At 31.7% G+C, this 18,438-nt stretch overlaps 1 protein-coding gene across 1 annotated transcript; it reads right to left on the reverse strand.

Moving 5' to 3' along the window:
* Positions 1–571: 571 nt before the first annotated feature.
* Positions 572–18,040, reverse strand: LOC134245308 (L-sorbose 1-dehydrogenase-like). Its single transcript, XM_062727620.1, has 12 exons — positions 17,729–18,040; positions 16,609–16,735; positions 15,935–16,152; positions 15,490–15,679; positions 13,496–13,624; positions 13,181–13,302; positions 9,788–9,947; positions 2,941–3,096; positions 2,569–2,723; positions 2,242–2,419; positions 1,765–1,984; positions 572–1,251 (listed from the first exon to the last, which is right to left on the reverse strand). Exons 2-12 carry the CDS (start codon positions 16,721–16,723, stop codon positions 1,113–1,115), a joined length of 1,782 nt encoding a protein of 593 aa, XP_062583604.1. The 5' UTR covers positions 16,724–16,735; positions 17,729–18,040; the 3' UTR covers positions 572–1,112.
* Between the last annotated feature and the right edge of the window lie 398 nt (positions 18,041–18,438).

The raw sequence follows: 18,438 nt of genomic DNA on the forward strand, positions 1-18,438 counted from the left end.
ACCTCTGATGTTTTGGGGATCCGTGTTTGCTCTGCTTTTATTATGCATTGTTTTATGGACCTTTGATCTTGAATACAGTTTGTTATCTCAATATGTTTCATTCCTTCTTCTTATCAAGCAGTATTCGTAATACAAATTTCAACTGCACGTCAAAATTAAATTATGAGATTTTATAACATGATTATTCTCAAGCAACTACATGGTAAGACGTGACAATGTCTTTAGTTTCTAAAACTAATTGTGATCAACAGTGCATCACGGACCAACAATACAGTCAGAAATATTCAAAGTTCTTTAATTTCAAATGAAGCAACATAAATATATCAGACACATTCCATATACGCATTCTCCTCTCTCTTTCTTTTAATTCTCAACAGTAATTTGTTGGATAATTCTTATGTTCAGACTGTACAAAGAGTTCTGAGAAAAGATTAAAAAGTTTACTGACTACACATTAAAATAAATCACCCATGTGTCTTTAAATCTGAGTTATATACTATAAATTCTAAAGCATATACATTTTTTTACAGTGAACACTGCCGATACTGATACTAAAACAAAGACTAGTCTATTCAAGTTCATATGTTTAATTTATTTCAATATGTATTCTAAACAAAAGATTATCAATTTTTTCATGATTCAATGATTTGTATACATGGCTTGAATCATAGTACAAAATGTATTTCACAATTTCACAAAACTGTGTCACTCATATACCGTAAATTTTTTTTAAAAAGCATATTAGTCTCATTTGAAATTTTGAAAAAGGGAAAGTCCATGAGAAGATACACCTACGATGATAATTTGAGACTCAATACTTAGTTACACAGTAACTGTATTTGATTATAAAAATACATACATGTGAAATACTTACAAACCTATAACTGAATAAGATTAATATTACATATTATATCCCTTTTTAAATTTTGAATTTTGTAAGATTAAAGTATGAGTACAAATAATAGAGCAGAAATGTAAACATGAGATTGAATGAAAGTTAAAATGCACTAGAAAACACATGTGATTTATCTACATAGTATGTTTAAGTAATTTCATTCTATCCTTCCCCTTTTGTTGTCACTAACTAGTACTAATTGATATCACTTTTGATTCTACAGTGGCTGGTTAATATCACTTTTGATCAGGTCGGCAGCTTTCTCTGCTATCATGATCGTCGCTGCGTTTGTATAGTCTGTTATTTCTGGTATAACGGATGCGTCAGCAACACGTAGACCACTTACGCCCTTTACTCTGTAAAATTAGAAAAGAATCCATGAATATTGAATTTTACATTAAAGTTAAATTTCTTTGTGGCATGCACTTTTAAATATACAAAGTGTTACAGTGAATACATTTTAAGCAACATAGACTCAAAGAACTGTGTATAGAAATCCCAAGAAGTGTTGATCAAATGTCAAAATTCAAACACTTAAATACATTACATCAACGTATCTAAGTCGAAATCAAATTGCCAAAAGGCTTCATGAAATTCAGAGTTGGTTTTTGCTTATTGTAATTGCATGCATTGTTTCTTTCGGGAGTGAAAAGGAATCACAACCCTTTGTTTATTTCATTTCCATTTACAGAATGTGAAAATGCCAAGAAGGATTGCTCAGACAAGTATAACATATAATTAACAAAAATAATTTTACAAGAATACTTGCAAATGTTACACATGTTTAAAAACTTAGTAATTTAAATTAAAATAATGTTTGAAATACCATATAACAGACATCAGAAGATTAAAACCTTTAACTAACATACTTTAAATCTGGACCAACAACTGTTGAACCGTCGTTGACGGAACCCATTTTATTTGTTGAGACAGCGTTGTGTCCTGGTTCCATGAAGTGACGTATATAACAATCCCAGTAGGCATCAGAGTTACGTGCATGATGTAGACAACCCGAAAACGAAGGACCTAAAGAAGCTTTCATTTCCTGAAACTCGGGCGTTTGTATCAGTGCCTGGGCTTTCCTGATTCCTGTAAGTAAACAAAACCACTGTACAGGCAAGAGAAAACAAAACCAATCTTTTTATCCAATTCTTTTGGAAAAACTACTATAAACAAACTATTTTCCGCGTTTGTCTTTTCTTGAAAGAATAAACATTCTATATAAAAAGATTTGAACATTATTTAATAGATCGCTGCGAAGAATATTGGCAAGTATGAGAAGATAAAAAAAATCGCAGATAATTCTCCTAGGGGAATAAAAGATTGTCAACTGCGATTAGTTATACCTTTTATTAACACTCTGATATCACCAGGAGATGATAAATAGGCCGGGTCGATGACGGGGGGAACCTTGGGGTCCAAACTATTCAATGTTAAAGTCCCCCTACTGGAAGGGTGCAACAGTTTGATGTTGAGGGTTATTCCATCTCTGCCCCTCGCCAAGGAGTACCAAGATTTTATAAACTGTAAATTAATGGAGAATTTGAGAAAAATTTAAGATTTTATTGAGTTTTGATCTTTATTTCTTGTAATAATTATTGGTTGAATGGAAAGCTGATATTTATACTTGGTTCTTACTTAATAACCATAGGATTAAGATTGATTTTACTTACAGAGACATTTTTATTTCCTACATAGTCAATCATTGGGTCATGGTCACCTAGGGAACTTGTAAAGGTTATCTGAAGGTCGGGATAAGCGATGATAGAGGTCGGGTCAGATTGGAAGGTCAAAAGAGCCTCAGTTCCACGAAGTTCTGCTAGCATTCCTGAAATTATCATATTGTATATATAGTATATATATTATTAAATTTGACAAAAAAGGAAGATTATTTCCTTAAATAGACATATCAAGAGTCCCCTGCAACAGAAGAATTTTGTATTTAAATTATAAGACATATTTACAAAGGTTTAAATTTAAATACAGAAAGATTTTATGAACACTGAGATCATGAGAATTAGTGACAAAATGTGATTACTCGTTACCTGTTCTCTGAAACAGATACTGGTTGTTCTTCACCTGATCAGCTATAGCGTGTGGCTTGATGGTTGGTTGCTGAACAAGAACTCTAAGACTGACCGTAGGATGGTCTTGAAGAGATTCCCCGACTGGTACCAAAGAGATGGGTGGTACCTGTAACACAAAAGACACCCTAATTCACAGTTTATCGAGGAAACAAAAGCTTTATTGGAATTTATTTTATTATTTCTCTAAAACATTCCCGAAGGGATTTTAATATTTTATACCCTTCCATGGTTACATGATTCCACCTTTGATATTTTAGCTTGCTCTGACTTTTTGTTTGAAAGGAGCTTTGAGCTTGAATATTCGTTTTCTCTATATATCATGCATACCTTTATACATAACAAAAGACTGAATGTGAAAAAGCATTACAGGAATCGTAGAGGGAACAGCTTAAGTTTTTAAAGTATAAAAATGCTTATTCTAGTATTTTGATTGGAAGCTTTAACGAAATTCCCTACTTTAAGCCTTTTTGTTGCCCGATATTTGTCTTTGGATTCCAATCTTTAGTTGTTTAAGTCCCAATTAAACAACTTTAATTAAGTAATTCGGCATCCATAGAACGATGTTCCTTGATAAGATAACATCTTCATTTGATATAGCAACATGCTCCCTTCAATGAACTTGCAAACAATTTGATATGTGACATGTGATAATGAAATTTTTGATCGATTCTTAAAGTTCCGTTTATATTTAAAAAGCAGTTAAAACGACAATTGCAAGTCTTTCAATGATTTTGAGTATTGTTGTTTTAAGTATTGAAAAATCATATTTTTATATTATTGATTTGGTAAATTTTGTAATGTTATATTTTCTAAAAGTTCTTTGAAGTATTTTTAAGTGACTAAACTTAATTAAACCTTTTCTTATTCGCTGTTTCACAGTACTACTGGAGTTGTTCCGTAACTCCTGTTCGTAATGAGTAAAGAAAAAAGCTTGTTAGATTTTTATTATCTTATACTAGATCCTAGATGTACATTGATATGTTATTACTCTAGCAAAAATATTACTAATACATGGTGATGCAAAATTCGGCGTTTCCCTTTAATTCCTCATTCATCTTTACAAGACTTGTTTTTCGATATGAATTGATTTTAACATTTTGCCATACTCCAAAATTCGTAACTGCAGTTGACAATGTTCTAAAAATAAATGTATGACATTACCGCTTTTGGAATCAACAGCTGATGTGAAGACATTTGGTAGAGACAGACTAATAATGAGCTGACAAAAGCAGCTAGTTTAGCTTTACAGAACGGCCTTCTGTTTGACTCGAGTAAGCCACAATCGAAACTATCTTTAACTGATATAAGGAGATTACAGTATCGGTTAATCTTCTATAACTGCCTTTTGTTCTTCTGGTTTAGGGCATAATCGACAATCGTTAATTGAATATTGAGAAATGGAGCACATTAACCATTTTCCGATACATACGACGCAGAAAAAGGGGAAAATGTAATTTTATTTAAAATAACTGGCCTTCATGGATACAAATATTTCTCAAAAGCAAGCATCCATTAGGAAAAAAATATATAGAAAATATCATATCCACCATATATTATATCTCTATCAAAATTTACCCAAAAAACATTCTATGACAAAATCAATAATACTAGACACTGTATGTCAATCCTTAATTAATACTCGTTAGATGTGAACAAAAGAACTGACGATTACATTTTCAATGAACTGCTAAAAATGACAAAGTGCATTCATCTTAATTCAAACAATGACTTAATGTTTGTTTGCTTTTTTTAAGATTGCATATTTTAAAAGATTTGTTACGTAATGATCGACATTAAAATTTCATGCACCCTTATGGACATAACATTCTTATATGTTACTTTTTAACTTTTTTATATTTCTTCGAAGAAAACAGCTCATCAACATAGAAATTAAACATATACATGTACACAGTTGTTAATCAGTACAGCCCCCTGTCTGACAATGCTAGCTTGTTGTTGCTTTTAACGTGCGTCTGTATGTAGACAACAAGAAGTTGGATCATGCGAAGTCAAACGTTAGGTATATGTTTATCAAATTAAGAACTTCATCAGAAAAATTTTTCCCGAAACAATCCATGTGAATAGTTTAGAAAACATTTTTTAAAAGGACAAGAATTGTATATTAATAGATAAAAAGATAACAAGTTGTTCTAATGAAAGGAAATTTCCGAATCTAATATTATAAAGGTTCTACTTGTCAGATTTATCTTCCTTTATTCCTTCACAACAAATCATAATCTTCTAGAGCCATACAAGGGTTTTCGGTCTGCTTCGCTGGGAGGTAGGCGGGCCATCCTTGGCTTACAAATACTTATACATATATTTAGTAACTTTAAAGGAGTTCATTGAAAACAAGCAACGAATTTAAAATATTTAGAAATACATTTAATGTAAAGTTTGTTTCGATGGCTTGAGTTTAATTATGAATTAAAATTTATATATCTTCAAACAAATTAAACAAAATAAAATAATTTGTGTCCATCACATTTTTTACCAAAGAAAATGTTTTCAGCAAGGATTTTCTTCAGTGGAAATAATGAGAATAAGAGTGATTTTACATGCACTTCATATGGTGTCCTATATCTCAATTCTCAACTGAAAACTGTCTTCATGTCTATTGTTCACCCTAAATCCTTCGATGTGATCGCTGTTTTGGTTTTACATTAAATGTTGTAAAGAATCAGGGATCTCTTTAACAACAGAATTTACAACTTCAACAAAATATATTTTTGACTTGTTTCAATTTTATTTCTATTTTTTAAAAAATAAATAAATAATTTGATAACATTTTTTTATTTGAAAAATCTTAAAACTTATCAAAATTATCTGGTAGGCAAGATATTAGAAACGGATAAAAATTTTGGTCTTCAGCCCTGAATTGTACTGCATTCATATTTTCAATAATAAGAACTCAGACACGTAGAAACCAAACACACTATGTTGTTTGTTTAATAGATTTCAAAACTTGTGTTATATTGAGTCAATAAAGGAGTAGATAATGTGCAAGGGTTGATCTAAAAAATTCCAAAAACAATATATTTAAATCTGTGAAGAGTGAATAAACAGGGAACCCTGGAAATGAATTTCAGAGGTGAGATCAGAAGAGTGGGAAGAGTATGCATTTCCTATAGATCGATCCCACTCGCTAAGAGCTCTATGTATTGAACAGGTAGACGTGAAATTTCGTAGTCGAAATTAGTACAAAAACAAAGGCATAAGAACTGATATAAAATTGAACCTGAAGATAGATTATATTTGCAAAACTGGTCATTTAAACGACGATAATAATATTTAAGAAATGCTTGAAATGTTGAAATCCTAGTAATTTTAGCTTAGTTGTAAATAGTCTGTCTCGGTTTAAAAATGATATTACTCGGTACATGCTCTTAGATTCAAGTAATTTGGCAAATGTTAACATCAAATGGCCGACTCTATTGTTTCTTTTATTTCAATTTCATCTTGCTATATAGAATCGACATACGATTGGAAGTAATTATAGCTAATTAATAATAGATCATTATTATGGTTATTTCAAATCTTATGATATATCCCGTTGAGCTTGAGATAAAAGATACAACAGAGTCTGGCACATCTGTTTCATATTTAGATATCTTACTTGAAAAAGAGGTTAATGGTAATATAACAACCAAGCTCTATGATAAACGTGATTAGTTAAACTTTTCAATCGTCACCTTTCCTTTCTTTGCAGCAATATACCTTCATCACCTGCATAGAGAGCATATATATCTCTTTATTGATTCGATTCGCAGGAGCTTGTTCTACGCATGTCCAATTTCTAAAAGGGGGTAAATTATTGACAAACAAGTCAATGAAACAAGAATATCAGCCGTCTTGTTTAAAGTCATCCTTTCGTTAGTCCTTTGGTCGATACAATGACCTTGTAAGCAAACACAATTTATCATTAAGTCAAAGGCTGACTGACGTTTTTTCATACTAATTGTAAGTCCATTATTTACACACTGAATTGATTACGGATTTTCCCGTCATTTCCCGATCATGACAAAGAGCACACGCCGGGTTTGACCGTCGACAGGGGTTTCTTACGCCTCCTCGATATGGCACCTGAACCCACATCTGATGTTCCAGAGGTCCATATTTGCTTTGCTCCTGTTTTGTATTGTTTATTTGACTTTTGAGCTTGAATACTGTTCGTTATCTCCATATATTTCATGTCGGTATTTTAAAATGTTGAATTAAAGACCGAAACAAATGTTTTAGTCTTTTTACATGTACGTATAAGTTGTTAAATAAATTTGTCTAATAATAAAAGGCGCATCGGAACACATGAAAAATCCACGAAAACTCAAAAATGAAAAAAATACAAACAAAATATGAAAGAACTACTTAAGCTAGACAATCTGTATGCATAATATATTATAGCAGAAAACAAAATCATCATCATTAAATGTACTTTAAAGAATGAAATTAAGTGGCATTTAATTCAAATTAAGTATTAGGAATATAAATACATTGCTATAAATGCATGTATTTATTATTATTTAAGAGAAGCACGTTTGACATTCTAGGTACATTACGAATGATATATAAATTTAAAGTATGATGATACGAATGAAATTTCGAGATATTTAATACATGTATTAATTGCACGTAAGAATTTTCAAATATTTCATTTTTTTTAAAATCAAAAGTACTTTAAATTTCCACATCTCGGATTCAACATAAACATTAACTTCATTCTTACCAATATTAAATTCAATTCTTAATATATTCTCAAGCATACGAATGCATTATGCTGATCATGTTCATGCTAAGGTGTTTAAGCATTGTTGTGATTGCATTTTTACTCATTATTATGATTTTATTTAGCTTTATCTACTTATCCTACTTAAATATTAAGTTTTAGATTTATGATCATTATGTCTAAAATTATCTTTTTTAAGAACAAACACGGCATATCGGCTTGGAACAACAAAATTATTAAAATGAAGACCATCATATTCACTGTATGAAAAATCAATCTATTTGGTTTCAGAAACATGAAACATATGGAGATAACGAACATTATTCAAGATCAAAAGTCCATAAAACAATACAGAATAGGAACAGAGCAAACACGGACCTCCAAAACATCAGAGGTGGGAATTTTAATATAACGCAATCTAATTAAAGTTAGATGTTCCGAATCCTTTACCGCTTCTCGTTTAAGAAGTGGTAGTTTGGAACATCTAATTTTAATAAATTATATTGAATATAACCATGGAAAAGGATGTATCATTTTCTTACAAATTTTCCTCTGGTAGCTAATTGTTCATCAGGGGATGCATGCTTATCACTCTTATATGCATTTAATCCTATCCCCGGTGTTTAAAAGGGTGCACTGTTCAAATTATATATTGCTTACAAGATTTACGACAATGTTCATTGTTCTGTTTTTATCTTTACAGTCATTTTATGTACGGAAACTGTCATCACTTTAATGTTCAACATTTTTTTTTAAAATCTGTATTGAATGAAAACTGTACCAAAATCATTCTTTATTGTTAATTAATTATTTTCTCTTTAATAAAGAGGAAATATATCATATTTTACAAGGATTGAGACAGGCTGTTTACAGAGTGCTTCTAACTGTAAAACACAGGAAGTTGTCTGTAACAAGTGTAAGAGTCAAACGGCTGTTAACCAATATGGGGCATTCAACTATCTTATGTTTTTAATATGTAATTCACAAGACACTGTGCCAAAATGCTTTTGACATAGAGTTAAACTTAATAAAAATGTACTGGGTATGCCTGTTAACCAGAAACAGCAAATAAAGGGAGATAAATCGACATGAGTGAAAAAGAACAAGAAAAGAATCATTAAATCATTATCCTGCTAATAACCTGGATTAGTGACCAATTTCTCAATACCGATATTTTTTTTATATAGATTTTCAGCCACTTTAAAGCTTGACTGTGGCTTAATAAAAATAGAAAGAGCAAACAAACTCTAGAAATTACTATTATACATGTAGTCAAACGGTTTGGTAGCTTTAAGATTGATTGATTGATTGTATACTGTTTAACGTCCCTCTCCAGAATATTTCACTGATATGGAGACGTCACCATTGCCTTTGGTGAAGGGCTGCAAATTTAGGCCTATGAAACAAATTAAAGGATTCAGCTTGGCACTTACGGCCTTTGAGCAGGGAAGATGGATTTTGTGAACTTTATATCAATATTAAACCCTGTGTGCCACACCTGCTGTGACAAAATTTAAACAGGCTGTTAATAAATATCAATCATAAAAATTTTCGGCATTTTATACAAGGAATGAAAATATTTTTCGGGTTTTTCAGCATATATTTTCTGCTTATTTCCATAGCAACGCTCTATTTAAAGGAATTTTTTCAAATGGGAAAACGCACACCAACATCTTATAAAATTGATCATTAGTTATGAGGAAATGTGCTTTTTTTTTACAGATTTAAACACAAGCAAGGGGGTAACCGGCAACAATTGCCAACCAAAATGAAACATCATATTTTGTTCTTCGTATATGTTTTAAGGCTCTTTTTTCTATTATTTGGTCACATTTCATCCTATAATTACTTTTTATTTTTACGTGTATGACTTTATAAAGTTCAATGAATATTTTCCCCACGGTTGATTTACCAAACATGTTTATAGCGAAACCTTCAACTTTTTTTACGTTTTGCAAATGATTTCCATTAAAAAAGTGTTAATTGTTCCTATAAAAAAGAACTATTTCAGTTTAGGGAGACTTTTATATAGAGATTGTAACTCATCTATATAAAACCTGAAGTTTCTTCCAAAAGAAGATATATTGATCACTGAAGTGGATCCGATACCGGAACGGATCAGTATTGCCGGTGATCCATAAGTTCCGGCCGCTAGGATCACTTCCTTATCTGTCTGTACACTGAAGGAAATTCCTCGGTGGATGAACTCTATTCCTTTAGCTCTTCTGTCAGAAATCAATACCTGTAAAATGTGATATATGTATAAATAGATACTCATAAATACTCACAGACCAAATAATGGTATATGAGGTTCTTATGAAGCGCGTCAACCTCTGCGGTGGACAATCATAGAAGATTCCCAAATTTTAAAGTATTGACATAATGAATGAAAAGGAAAATGTAGACTTCATTACTTATGGAATTAATCACCCTTTTTTAAATAAAAAAAATACATTTTCTTAATGGTCTGACATCAGTTTCAATTTGGAATTATAAGCCTACAATTTTTGAATTTTGTTATTAAATATAATTTCTTAAGTCTTCAAAAGTCGTTAAATAAATGATGAAGCTTTCTGTATATCATAACTAATTTATAATAATTCAATTTTTTCACAATTAAGAAGTTTTTTTTCAGATGTTATGATCACCGAAAGCCAAGTTTTTGTTTTTTTTTTTTACATTATTAGCAAAAATATTCAAATTCAAACTGAGCATGCTCTGATCTACAAACTGTTTAAAAAGGGTTTCTGCTAAAAGGAGTAGCTAACGGTGTGTGTAAAAATTTAAAGGAAATATTTATAAATCTGGTGGTGGGTAAAATATATCCTCACTGATACGTTCTATGTGGTTATTGGAACATGAATACTAAAAAAATAAACAATATTTAAACAGAAGGCATGATAAATTTTAGTGATGGGTGTTAAAACATTGACGCACTTTCAATTGCCTAAGGGAAGAACTACGTAACCGAGAGAATCCGAGAAAAGGCTATTGACTTGTTTAGAAAAAGAATTCAGAGTTCCAATAATCTCTCAAATACAAGTATGTTTTCTTCTTAGTCAACATATCCGAATATACAATACAGAAAAAGGACATCAATGTAAGATTTTCGGTCAAAACTGCTTTGAGGTAATTTCTGTGAGTGAGGTCTAATAACCCCCTATCCCCTGTTATTCTTCTACTCTAGTATCTGATAATACTACTGTATATGAGCTTAGAATTAAGAGACTTTGTTAAAAGGGAAACGTTTACAGAACTTATAATTAAACTTTTCACCATATTCATAGATCTCTCTCATATTTTATTTTACTCCAAAACCTCAAGAAAATAACCAAAGAAGAATTTACAATTTTAGATACGTCTTGGAGAGGGCTATTTCTCAGTGTCTTTTAGGTATCCCTTAAAAAGAGTATAGTGAGGCATACTGATTGATAAAAAGACTTGACATTAGTAAAAATGAACATAGAATGCCTTGAAGGATTAAATATATATATTAAAAAACTGAGATAGCATTTTGCATTACTTATTGAACGACCCTTGTAATAAGTACATTTCACATTATTCAAAGCTCTTCTTAATTAAAGTTCCTGTGGTTTAAACAATTAGGTGAATATCCTGAAATTGATTTAACATGTTTCTGTCACAATAGATTTTAACATTGTGTATGTAATACTAACAAAGCCTTGATTCATCAATAATAAAAAGACAGACCTCATGAATACAGAATATCTTTTATATGCATTTCAGCCATATTTTCAGAAGGTTATTCAAATAAGAAGCAATAAAAACCAATGTGCAACATAGAAATATAAGGGGAATAAATCATAAAAAATAAAACCCAGTTTTATAAAGGAAAATACTACTTCACGATACTACAGAGAGTAGATCCTAACCGGTTTTCTTTATTAATTTGCAGTCGGGAATGTTCTGCATAAGAACTCCCAAACACCGAAAACCGCATGACATGTATTTTCCTACTTACCTTGCAAAAAAAAAAAGATCACCTTAAAAGTATGCATTGTTACTTTTACTTAGAATTGTGCTTCTTTAATGGCATGCTTGGTCAAAGACGTTTCCAAGATTAACATTTCATCAACACAGTTAAAAACGTTAACGTTCAAACAACGAAAATATGAATTAAAAACTATTTTTATATAAGGTGTATGCCATACTATCTTACAGATGACAAAGAGAAAACATGGGTTATATGTGCCAATAGTCTTCTCAAATATAAATATTAATTGTAATACAAAAGAAGAGAAAAAGGTGGGTGATTCGTGTCAAAATATGAGCATCGTCATTGCCATAAAGGAATTAAAATTAAAAAAAAAAGTGAATGAGAGAGAAAGCTTTTAAGAGAAGGAGAGTTCAGACATGCCCAATACGGGTTTTATCTAAAGTGAAATGATCCATTTATACACAAACATACTTGAGAAATAAGGACGACCGATGGTACGTAGTTTTTATGTAAAAAGTTCTATTGATGAAGGTTCAACAGTTTTTTTATGATTAAATCTAACAACGGTCCTCTCGTTAATTTTGAATGTGCCTGTCTATGTTGCTACGATGAAATATGGAGACAAGGAACAGTATTAAAGCTGAAGTCCATTCAAACATTACAAAAACTGTCAAAAAGAGAGCAGAGCAAACACGGACACCAAAAACATCACAGGTGGGATCAGGTGCCGATTAGGAGTGAACAATACCTGCCGACCGGTCATTCACACAGTGTGCTCCTTGCACATGTAAATATTGGAAAAATAAAAAAAAAATCGTTAACAATTCAGTGTAAAAAATAAATATTTAGATGTGACGGAACTTTTGAAGAAAGAAACGTTTTCAGGGCTTACCCATCCTTTATATTTGCAAGATCTCAGTCACTATGAGAACTCTTTAGGCTGCACATTCAACACTTTTCAAGAAAACAATCATTGAAAGACTGTTTTGGAGATTTTATTATTCATCAGTGTCTTTTGAACATCCATAAAAAAGAGTATGCTGAGGTGTTCTGATCATAGGTACAAAGACTTTAAGCATGTGTGAAGACTTGTAAGCAAATACAATTTATCCTTAAGTCAAATGCTGATTGACGTTTTTCAAACTTACTATTGTTAGGTCATTATTTACACACTAAATTGTCGACGGATTTTTCTGTACTTTCCCAATCATGACAAGGAGCACACAGCAGGTGTGACCGGTCGGCAGGGGATGCACTCCTCCATGACACCTGATCACAAATCGGATGTTTTGGAGGTCTTGTTTGCTCTGCTCCTATTTTGTATTGTTAAATGGACTTTTGAACTTGAACACTGTTCGTTTTTCTCCATTTATTTCATGGATTAAAATTATAAAGAAGCTGCTTTTTGTTTTTCTCTTACAGTATTTTTAGACAGGATTTTGCATTACTTATTGAACCACGCTCTTGAATATCAATATTGAGCGTGAAGACAGACTGGTATACTGGAGACTACATACCTTTGAGACATGAGCATCTGTGACCATATCAAGATTCCTTCTCCCCAGAGCAGGTCTGATGAATCCCTTCAATGTATTCCATCGCTCACCAAACTTAATGTTCGTGTGTATCCTGCATACACCTAAACAACAAGAAGCATTCAAAAGCAATGATTTTTTTTTAAAAATTCAGTTTCGGGTATCTTTTTAATCATAAGTTAGCATGGATATTGATCCCCCAACCTCCTCTTAAGAAAAAAACGAACGTTTCATATTAAAAAGATATTTGCAATTGAATTATCAACTATGTTGCTTAAAAAAAAAAACAAATTATACCAATATCTGCTCCCTCGTTGCAGTTGATGGTTTTGTATCCTATGGTGTTGGCGGCATTCAGATAAGTGTTAAGGAAGGGACTTGGGGGTAATCGGGAAACACGAAGGTTTCCACATCTCTCGTGGTATGCTACAAAATTTCATTTTAAAAAAAGTTTTCTATGGATGTCGAGAAGAAAAAGATTATGATCATTATGGTAATGATTTTGAAAACATACCCCCTGGTTACAAAAAAATACAAAAAATACTTGATATCAAATAATTTAAAAGCTTTAAACATTTGTTTGCCGTATGACAAGTATAAAAATAAGAAGGAAAGTATAAAAGTAAGAAAGAAAGTAGAAAAAAAAGATTTGATTAATGTTCTTATTATAATACTTATATATTCGTACAAATATATACATGATTTACATGTATTATCACAAAGGACCATACATTTAATTTTATGAAATTATTTTTTATGAGTAACTTGTATGTTCGAAAGAGTTACAGAATTACACTGTATTTTTAAAATAGTCTACATTGTTAATTATGCATATAAATTAAAACTTAAAATTTATTCTTACGGAAGATTTTTAGCCGGGCTTATTGCTCAAAGAGCAATTGCCGGCTTATGTGATCCTGTTCAAGGCAGGATGTTGACCCCATAGTCGCCATTTTAAAGTTACGTGCAAAAATATAGTTCTTACTCTCAACCGCTTTTGAGATAATACAAACGCTAAATAAAGCAACAAAAATAAAACGAAGTTTTATCTATATAAAATAAACATTAGTAGTAATGACTTTGAAAAGTTCATAAGTCAAAGAACATAGTTCATTAGCGTAAGGATTTTTGATAAAATAGTTCTCTACACATACGAGGTAAAGCAGGAGAGGGAACCAGACTGGCCTGTTTGTTTACATTCAGCTGCGGTACCAGATTAAATCTGATTCTGACAAGTCGGACCGTGGTATTAGGATTGAAAAACTCACTGTCAGTGTCTTATCATTTATGTTGATAGTTTTGAAATAATTTTTTCATCAGAATATAAACGTGATTAATGTAAGAAATCCATTCTACTCTGTAAATGAGCCCGGCTCTCTGTACTTCTGAGTACTTTGATTAAATCTAGTTTCAGCGTTATAGCGCTAGCAATAAATATATTTTACGCCATGTTTTAGAAAATGCAACAACACGGTGTCAGAATTTAATTAATGCGTAATTCATAATTTTTTTTTCGAAATTCATTTTAAAGCACTGGATTTCTTTGCTGAATATTTTGAAAGCGTGTTTTCATGGCCATTTTCTTGTGTGGACTGTGTCGTTGTATGAGATGTAAAGAATTTACAAAGCCATATGATACATTTACGTGAATGCAAGCATTGTTAGAAACCTCAAGGGCTTATCTTGAATTCTAATTTTAGTAGATATATTATTTATAATTTATAAATTTACGACAAAAAGTCAAAGACAAAATAAGTTTTAAAGGTAAGAAACTGATTGATGTTGTATGATGGATGTCCGATTTATTTTGCCTGAATCAAAGTTTCTCGTTCAATGAGGGGGCTCGGGATCAAACAATTTTAACATAGATTGTAAAACAATGACTTAAATGTGTCCCCTTTGTCAATTTTGTAAGAAATGTCAAAATAATGTGCTAGGGTTACATCTAAGTTCAATACCCTCATGATTTGAACTAATTAGCCAAGTTTTGTATGCTTTTCACTTCTCTGATGTCATCATAAATTAAAATAATATTTCATAACTTGATCGATCTTTTTAAAAGTGTCTATTTTATTTAAACTCGGAAACCATTGAGAATTGTCAACTAAAGTAGATTACACAATAAACCACCGTTTCTTTCTTTTCTCTCTCTCTCCGCGCTCATTCTTTCTCTCTATGTCTGCAACTATCTGTCTGTCTGTCTAGCTGTCTGTCTGTCTTTCTCTATTTTTCTCTCACACACTTCTCTGTTTGTTAAATGTGTGATATTTCCTTATCAAATAATTTCATACTTGATCTAGCTAGCTCAGGAACCGCGATATCCTCGGACCGCCGGAAGTACTTCAGAATTTCCCGGAAGCTCCAGCCTGAAGCCCCGGATGATGCCCAATAATCATAGATATGACGACTTCCTCGCTGATAAATCATTTTGTTGATACTGAATGTCCCTCCACTTACTTTTCCTTGAGGGAGAGGAAATTGCTAAAAATATTCAGCCTCTTATCTAAATAAGAATGATCATAAACAGTTTCTCCTAGCCTTTTATATCTTAAATTACCCCCTTACAGAAGCCCTGCCCTTTCAAATAATTTCAAATCACGTATTCTTATCTATGATTTTCAAAAAAATGCCCTGCCTTTATTTTCTCTACATTATTGTTTTCCCCCGATGATGAAGGTTTTGCATATTACTTATTGTTAATATGTTTATTAAGAGGAGGTAAGAAAACTTAAATACCCTGTTATTGTAGGCATATCCCGCGTGTTTCTGTGGTACGCTGTAATAACCCCAGTCCACACTAGAATTGACCAGCAGGGGGTAGAGAGCTGGGATGTCCATATAAGGAGTTTCCTTCCTCTCCCTGTCAGACTCCCCGGCCTCCACCAGGAGAACGCGGTGGTCCGGATTTTCCGAGAGTCGCGCGGCGAGAACGGTGCCGGCAGATCCAGATCCGACTGTAACGAAAGTAAGAAATGACTTGGGGAAAGGTATATTATGACACTGGTGTTTAATATATGTGCGCTTTGTAAAAATTAAAACAAATCAAAGTAATGCACGAAGCATTTCACGATTTGATAAAGTTCTTTAAATTTGCTTTTTATTTTTCCAGATTTTACTCGAATGACTGTATTTGTTGCAAAAATAAATAAATAGCAAAAGAAAGGAAAACAGTTCTTTGAGACAATAACAAGTATAGAAAGGGAACTGATTCCAAACATTATCTGGCAAAATACAGGTCAGACGAGGTCATGACCAGGGGAACCAGTTAAACACCTGACGTATTACTGTGCCATTAGTTACGACCAACATTAATATATTCTGTTATACATTCATAAAATGTTACATTGACCAGAATTCCCAAGGTAATATTGGTGTCCGCGTTAACGGGCTGATTTGACTATAAACATTACCTACAATAAAGTCGTATCGGCGGCGCATGTACTCGGGACACTCGTACGAATGTAGTCGTCTAAAAACATTGACCAAAAACACCAAGGAAAGTACAAACACGCTGGATTTCTTCATTGTTAAGGAATTCTGTAGAAAAAACTTAAATATAATGATAATATTTAATGACAAGAATGTTATACAAATAATAGTCTTTCCTAGTTGTATTTATCTGAACAATTTCTATCCTTTTCAAAAGTGAAAGAGGTGCACTTTTTTTAAAAAAAGACATTTTTCAAAGAACATCCCACTGTTACAGAAATGTAAACTAATGTCGTTGTTGATGGTAGCTTTGATGCAAGTTTATTTTTTAATTGTGATTGACCAATATATTTCTTAAAAACGAATGGACATATCTCAATTATTTATCATCTCAGTTACATATAAATGGAGACTGCCCCCAAAAACAAGTGGTCACGTCAGATTTGAAACATTCCTGATTTATTTTACTAAAATATACAACCACAGGAAGTTAAGAGAGGCCATTTTCGTAAAATTTAAAATCCTTTTACGACATTTATTATTCTTTCCATGTTTCTGATTATTTCCTTTACCGATGCTACTATACCGCCTTAGGGGATTTGGTGTAAAACAAATAAGCCATAATTCATATTACAACGCTTAAGTTGTTTTCGTGTTTTCCTAATTGATTCTTACGTAAAAATCATGCGTTCCTTAAATTTTTACCAAACAATCATTGACATAATAAGCTTAAACTGTATTTTTTTCTTAAGCAGAATTGACGAGTCTAAATTATCCATATCATTCTTATAGATATATACAAGACAAGCAAAAAGTATGATCATTAACGGTATTTCTTCCTACTTTATAGAAATACAAACAAAAGCTCTTAAATGTATGTCTTCTGAGACCTATTAATGTTATAACCTGATAATTAAGTTTACGACCCCTTCATTCTCAGGAAGTCTTTGGTGTATATAATTTATCACAATATCATACATAGAATTCAATTTTTAAGCGAATATTTCTACAAGTAAAACATTATGACAGCCAATTCTTACTTCAAATTTTCACTGAATTATCCTCAAAACGTAAATAAACAATGAAGCAAAAACAAAATACCTCAAGACACCTGTCGAATCTGGATTCAGATACTGGACATATTAAGGATCCACAAGAAATTTATGGTTCAATTTTTTTGGCTAACCTTTTTCACTAGAATTCTGTGATTAATTCCCACTAAGGTATTAGAGCTCTCTATTTCACATTCGTGCCAGTCTTTAGAACGGAATCGAGGGAACTTAATTTATGCACTAATTACTATGACGAATATTTTGTCTACCTGCGGCGGCCTGGGACCGATAATATATAGGTACACACAAACGCAAAAATCAATCATATTTCAAAATTAAAAATCTTAAAGCCCATCTGGATTTGATTTATATTGATAGATTGTATGTTAATTTGTAATCAATTTAGTTGCTGATTATAAAATATTATAACGTTTATACAAATGTTTCAATGCTTTAATTTCAGTGCAGATATATCATCGAGTATCTCAAAAGTTAATTTACAGGTTTAAATTAATTACATCTGAAAAATTATATTCCCTATATTTATTATATATTTTATATACATTAAAGTCCACAGAGTTTTGAATAGTATTCTCATATTAACCTTAACTAGTGTACCAGCAATTTTACTAGGCCATATTTCATACACAGAGTTCGTTATCGTCAAGGACTCATTTTTTATTGAAGAAAAATAATGCCTAAAATTATCACATAAGAAAAGGAATGTCAATTGATTAAACACTAATTGAGTAAAGCCTT

Source organism: Saccostrea cucullata, unplaced genomic scaffold (genome assembly GCF_032062105.1).
Source record: "Saccostrea cucullata isolate Sc308-1 unplaced genomic scaffold, CSIRO_AGI_Scuc_v1 ctg125, whole genome shotgun sequence".
Classification (NCBI taxonomy): Eukaryota; Metazoa; Mollusca; class Bivalvia; order Ostreida; family Ostreidae; genus Saccostrea; species Saccostrea cuccullata.